This window comes from Entelurus aequoreus, linkage group LG12, assembly GCF_033978785.1.
Source record: "Entelurus aequoreus isolate RoL-2023_Sb linkage group LG12, RoL_Eaeq_v1.1, whole genome shotgun sequence".
Classification (NCBI taxonomy): Eukaryota; Metazoa; Chordata; class Actinopteri; order Syngnathiformes; family Syngnathidae; genus Entelurus; species Entelurus aequoreus.
Window position 1 is genome coordinate 9,921,237 of NC_084742.1, and position 6,466 is coordinate 9,927,702.

The 6,466-nt window shown below is 38.8% G+C and overlaps 1 protein-coding gene across 1 annotated transcript in view; it reads left to right on the forward strand.

Annotated features, from left to right (window-relative positions):
- Positions 1 to 5,084, forward strand: part of LOC133662618 (mucin-19-like) — a 47,401-nt gene extending 42,317 nt beyond the window's left edge. Inside the window, exons 37-42 of the mRNA XM_062066732.1 lie at positions 305 to 452; positions 533 to 570; positions 1,842 to 1,949; positions 2,046 to 2,085; positions 3,144 to 3,252; positions 4,883 to 5,084. Of these exons, the coding sequence (XP_061922716.1) occupies positions 305 to 452; positions 533 to 570; positions 1,842 to 1,949; positions 2,046 to 2,085; positions 3,144 to 3,252; positions 4,883 to 5,045 (606 nt within the window). The 3' untranslated portion in view covers positions 5,046 to 5,084. The remainder of the gene's footprint in view (positions 1 to 304; positions 453 to 532; positions 571 to 1,841; positions 1,950 to 2,045; positions 2,086 to 3,143; positions 3,253 to 4,882) is intronic.
- The last annotated feature ends 1,382 nt before the right edge of the window (positions 5,085 to 6,466 follow it).

Sequence of the window (6,466 nt, forward strand, 5' to 3'; positions counted from 1 at the left end):
CCGTTACTCTGACTTCGTCATCATACCGCGACGTTTCAGCCGGATATTTCCCGGGAAATTTTAAATGTCACTTTCAACGTATTGGCATGTGTTGCAATGTTAAGATTTCATCATTGATATATAAACTATCAGACTGCGTGGTCGGTAGTAGTGGGTTTCAGTAGGCCTTTAATGCGCCTTATAATTCGGTGCGCTTTTTATATGAAAATAGAGCCAAAGATACCTGCTCATCGACAGTGCGCCCTATAATCCGCTGTGGTGCGAGAAATACAATAATGTGATTTATTTCTCAACTCTTATCCAGCCGGGTGAAGAGTGGCAGTCCAACTGCTACTGGTGCACTTGTAACAAGCAAACTCTGACAGAGGAGTGCCACCCCATACCTAGGACAACAGCTCTTTGTGGCCCCAACTCTGTACTGGTGACCAAATGTTGCGGCAACCAGACTTGCGGTAAGTTTGTTTGCTTTGTTCAATTTCTACTGTGAATGTGGATGATCCGCCGGGACACGTTTGCATTTTTTTTCCTCCAGTTGAGAAGACGTGCAGTTATAATGGCACCACGCACAAGGTACAGTACGTCCGCAACGAACCCTAACAGAGGACACTTGCACACCTGTGTGAAGTCGGCCCCCCTTATCATTGCAATTTTAAAAATAACACTTTTGTGCAGCTTTGTGCTGTAAACATTTTCTTTGTGCCATTTTGGTTTTCAAGGTATTTTAAAATACAGTTTCCTGACTAATGATGTCAGCCAGCACTCACTCCCTGTCACCCCCTACAAGATAGAAGTCTTTTTAATTTACTTTCTCTAAATATCTAAAAGTATTCATATTATCTTCATGTCATATTATGTTACTTCCAGCGCTGTTCTTTTTAGGTTAGAGTTTTTATCCAATCAGAATTCAGCTAGCTTATGTTGCCATGCTGTACCAAATCTGCCCGTGGCCTTCAGAATCATCAATGCAGGAGTCTATCCACTGTAAGTGAACGGGCACATACAGGTGATAGACAGTTGCGATAGCCAATCAGATCACGAGTTGTTGTCATTAAGGCCTTCTAGATCAGTGGTCCCCAACCACCGGGCAAGAAAAAAAAAAAAAAAAAACATTTGTATTTGTTTTATTTTTTTATTAAATCAACATAAAAAACACAATATATACATTATATATCAATATAGATCAATACAGTCTGCAGGGATACAGTCCGTAAGCACACATGATTGTATTTCTTTATGAAAAAAAAACAAAAAAACGGGGGGTGGGGTTAGAGTGTCCGCCCTGAGATCGGTAGGTTGTGAGTTCCAACCCCGGCCGAGTCATACCAAAGACTATAAAAATGGGACCCATTACCTCCCTGCTTGGCACTCCGCATCAAGGGTTGGAATTGGGGGTTAAATCACCAAAAATGATTCCCGGGCGCGGCCACCGCTGCTGCCCACTGCTCCCCTCACCTCCCAGGGGGTGATCAAGGGTGACGGGTCAAATGCAGAGAATAATTTCGCCACACCTAGTGTGTGTGTGACAATCATTGGTACTTTAACTTTAACTTTAAATGAGACAAGTTTTTGAAAATGTTGACATGCTAATAACATAAAAACTATAAAACATAAATAACAGTTTAAAAAAATCTATCATAGTCAAACAAAATCATTTGCAGCTCAAACGAATGGGACAAGTTTGGGGAGATTTTGACAAGGTCAGAAAATATATTTTAGAACAACATAAAAAGTGTAACGGCACAAACAAAAAACAGAATGGCAGTGTTGTTTCAATATTTGCAATGATAAGGGGGGGCCAACTTCATACAGGTGTTTGCTAATATTTGGGTTATTGATATCAGGTGGGAGAGCGGTGGAACGACACTGCTGATCCATGTGTTGCATTAAGTTGCACGGCAGACGGCGTTCAAAAGGAGACAGCAGTCTGTCCCAGTGAAAGCTGTCCTGAGGTATTCTATTTGTTTCTTCTATGGTTGTATAAATATTAACATTTTCAATCAAACGATTGGTTAAAAGTTTGTCTATGTGTGTTTGTTTTGCCCCAGGTGGACAAAACATGGGATGACCAACACTGCTGTTACACATGTAAGCTCCAAATCTATGAAAATATTCACCTGAAAGATTTTTCCTGCATACAGGAAAATTTAAGTATGCAGGAGGTTGATACATTTTGTACATTTAAGATGATCAAATGAATCAGATGTAAGTGAATATATGCTAAAAGAGTGGTTCTCAAACTGTTTTCACTAAGTAACACCTCAAAAAAACTTGGCTCTCCAAGTACCACCATAATGACCAACGTAGGCCTAAGTATTCATTAAAAGCAAGACAAGGGTTTCATTTAACAAGTATATTTATTATTTTTGGCCACTGTAACATGCTTTTTTTCCCCCCACTGTGTGTAAAATTACACCGTATGACACCGTATTTATTTGTATTCCCCCGGCTCACAAGTGGCTAGCAGCTAAATTATGTGTCTCCATACACAGTGTGGAGCCGCTTCTCTGAACTAATAATAATCACCTCCATTATGGCATTTACATTTCTTAGTTTACCAAGTATCATGGTCAAGTTAAGGTTAAACATGTTGCATACGGAGAGCGAGCCAGAAGCGGGCATGCTAATAGCTAAGCTAACCGCTATGTATGGATAACTTTTGAAAAATTGTTACAGCACAAACTTTGCTCAAACGAATGGCATAGTGATTATTATATTTACAATTATATTTTCACACTGGTTAGTCCAACCCACTGGAGACAAACACTTATAGATGAGTCTGTCTAATTCTTGTTTGAACACTATTCCTTGGATTTTAATAATGTGACATCAATGTTGATATCAGTTTGTTACTGTGGAAAATAATTTTGCACCCACGCAGTGTGTGCAAAATCTGCACATTCGTAGTTGGACACAACGTAGATACTGTACCTATCAGCGGGCCTAAATGAAACATGATTGAATAATTGGGGTCCCAGGATTGACCCCTGGGGGATCCCTCAAGTTGGGTTTGAGAGACAGTAACACGATTCCAACAAAGTCCTGGAGATACTCCTCAGCTGTGTCAAAGGCAGAACTGAGCCTGGCGTCTGTGTTCATCGTTCTTCACCTTGATCAAGAAGTTTTGTGCTTTGTGCCGACTCCAGGCAAACAGGAATGCGCTCCGAGGATGTCCAGTATAAACATCAGCATGGACAGCTGCACCGCCACCCTGCAGGTTCCCATGTGCCAGGGCCAATGTGTGTCTCAGACAGGGTCGGTAAACAAAGCGGTCTAGTAAACTGCTGACGCAATAATTCAACTTGTGTGTGTGTGCGTGTGTGTGTGTGTGTGTGTGTGTGTGTGCTCTGGCAATGCTTACTTAATGGGGACATCGCTCTGTTTACACCAGTGGTGTCCAAATTGCGGCCCGGGGGCCATTTGTGGCCCGCTGCTAATTGTTTACCGGCCCACCACACATTCTGGAAATACTATTGTAAATACAAAAAAGAACATTAAAAAAAGTGGAATGAGGTGAAATCTAACGAGAAAAAGTTGCAATGTTGACACAAAAGCTGCCATGCAGCCTGTTTTTTTTTTTCTTTTGTCTTTCTTCATTTTTCTTTTTTTGCCATTGCTCAAAAAAAAAAATAATGACAAAAAATCCATGCTATAATGAATTATTTTCAGGGCTCCAATTACTTCAAATATTTCACTTTAAAATGTTTTATGTGGTAAATATTGCATATATTGTGTAGTAGCCATATAAAAACTTCAAAGTTTTCTTTGATAAAAGCGCATAAAACAAACAAAAAAAAATAGTTCCAGCATAAAATCGACAGATATATCTGAAGTTGATCTCGTAACTTAAGTGTTGAAAGTGAAAGAAAAACATAATAAAAATGTATCACTTTATGAGTGGGGCACCTTTTGGATCCCAAATATATTTAGTGATTTTTTATTTATCTTTTCACTGTGATCACTCAAAATATGAAATAATTCAAATCAATGGTGTCCTGCATTATTGATCTTTTAGGGCTCCTATTACTAAATACTGCATATTTCAGTTTTACTATAAAAAAAAACTAAGTTGTTTTTGACAGAAAAGCCATAAAACATTTTTTTTAAAATTTGTATTACTTTATATCAACTTGAAGTTGATATAGAGATTTACTGTAAGCGCTAAATAATTAAAAAATAATAATAATCTGAGTTATTTTTAACATTTTAATGACTGAGACCCTTTATGGTCCCCGGGACCCCTAAAGGTAAAATAAATAAAAAGTGCATATATTTTGTTATGGTTTGAAAATGAAAAATATCAAAATGGCCCCCACATGCTTTAATTTTTCCGTGTGCGGCCCTCAGTGGAAAAAGTTTGGACACCCCTGATTTACACAGTCACCTTTAGGGGACCTCTGACGGTATGGGGACAAAAAAACAGGTCCCCTAAAGGGAAACCTTTTTCAATGATAGTCAGATCCATTCTGAAGATGCTTAAGTGATTTTTAAGCTTTGGCCCATAAAACATATTTACTGGTTAGTTTGAGTGTGAGACATTTGCACATTTTCCCTTTTTTTTTTTTAAATAGTCCTCAGTAGTCACGTACAAATTTGTGTGAATTATGCTAAATTATTTAAATTTGGTCCCCATGAACCATATTAACTCTTTTTCCCCAGGGTCCCCAGTAAGAATGATGAGCACATTACTTCATCAATCCAGAGATTTAAAGACGTGTATGAGCTAACTGGGCAGAGGCCATTTTACCTCATTTTTTTTATGCCTCCACAACCTGTAGAAAGGGTGGTCCCCACAAGTGATGATCAAAAACTTGGTCCCCATTCCAAATGATAACCAGTGTGTGTGTGTGTGTGTGTGTGTGCGTGTGTGTGTGTGTGACAACAGGGTGGTGCTGGATAGCATCCTGCAGGTGGACCAGATCTGGACCTACTGCCAGGAGCTGGAATCGGAATGGCGATCAGTGACCCTGCAATGTTTGGACCTGACGAGCAGACATTTCACCTACAACCATATCTCCAGTTGTGGCTGCACAAACTACATTTCGTAAAACGAAAACACACAAAAAAAACAATGTGACATTTTTAACGTGGATGATTTATCTTGTGTTGCAATTAAATATGCATCGTGTCAAATAAAGCTTTTCCTATGAAATAATTATTTTCTTTGCGCTGTTTTTCCTACCATTCACAATCCTAATGTAAGGCAAGAACATGTGTTTTTCTTTTTTCGATGCATTCTAAGTCGTAAAATACTGCTAGTACCCGGTGGTTAACAATACAGATAATGGTAGTACTTTGTGACCATAAAGCCCTCTAAAAACAACATCAAAAACCACCAACAATACTCCATTTACATCTCGTGACCTGAATATTAACCAAGTATTAGCGATATTGAACGTTAATGAACTACTTTTAGCAGCGCATTGATCACAAAGAGCTAACTAGCTTATGCTGCTATATGGACATATTGAGCTGCTGCATCGCCTCTGAGTTGGTGAAAGTTAATTTTAGATTATAAATCATGCCTCTCACCTGGATAGTAGAAGGTTGTGGACATAAACCGAGAAGTTGGTCAACTTTGACATCCAACTTAGATCCGAAGATGGTGAGAAAGATAATCAGGTGTATTGTGATTAATTCATCTAAACGGGGAGATATAAACATCCCATCAGCATCCCAGTGAGAGCAGACATTGTACAGTAAGTGATTGTTTTATTATGTTCATAGATTGTATACTGCTACTTGCTGGATCTGTCTAGCTCACAGTTTCTAAAACTTGTAGATTACCCTCCTTATATTCAGGCTGAAAAATATAAGTTTCTGGATCACCATTTGTCCCAAAGTAGTATTCGTGTCATAAAGTCTGCCGTGATTTGTAGTACTGTTGTTGAAGGGAAAAGCGATCGTTGTGATGCATCTGGTAACGGTAACGGGTCCCATTTTTATAGACTTTGGTATGACTCGGCCAGGGTTTGAACTCATGACCTACTGATCTCAGGGCGGACACTCTAACCCAGTGGTTCTTAACCTTGTTGGAGGTACCGAGCCCCACCAGTTTCATATGCGCATTCACCGAACCCTTCTTTAGTGAAAATGAAAATGTTGTTTTTTTTCAAATTCAAGACAAAGTTATATGTTTTTGGTAACACTTTAGTACGGGGAACATATTCTAAGTAACAAAGACTTAATTTAGAGTTAATTGGTTAGGGTTAGGGTTAGAGGGTTAGAGCCAGGGTTAGAGGGTTAGGGTTATAATGAGGCCATGCCGAATAAGGCATTAATAAGTACTTAATAATGACTAGTTAAGAGCCAATATGTTACTAATTTGCATGTTAATAAGCAACTAATTAATGGTGAATATGTTCTCCATACTAAAGTGTTACCATGTTTTTTTACTGGTGCACAAAATGAACCGTGCATGAACATCACCTTGTTCAAAGAACAAAACCAACACAGTGCATAAACTCAC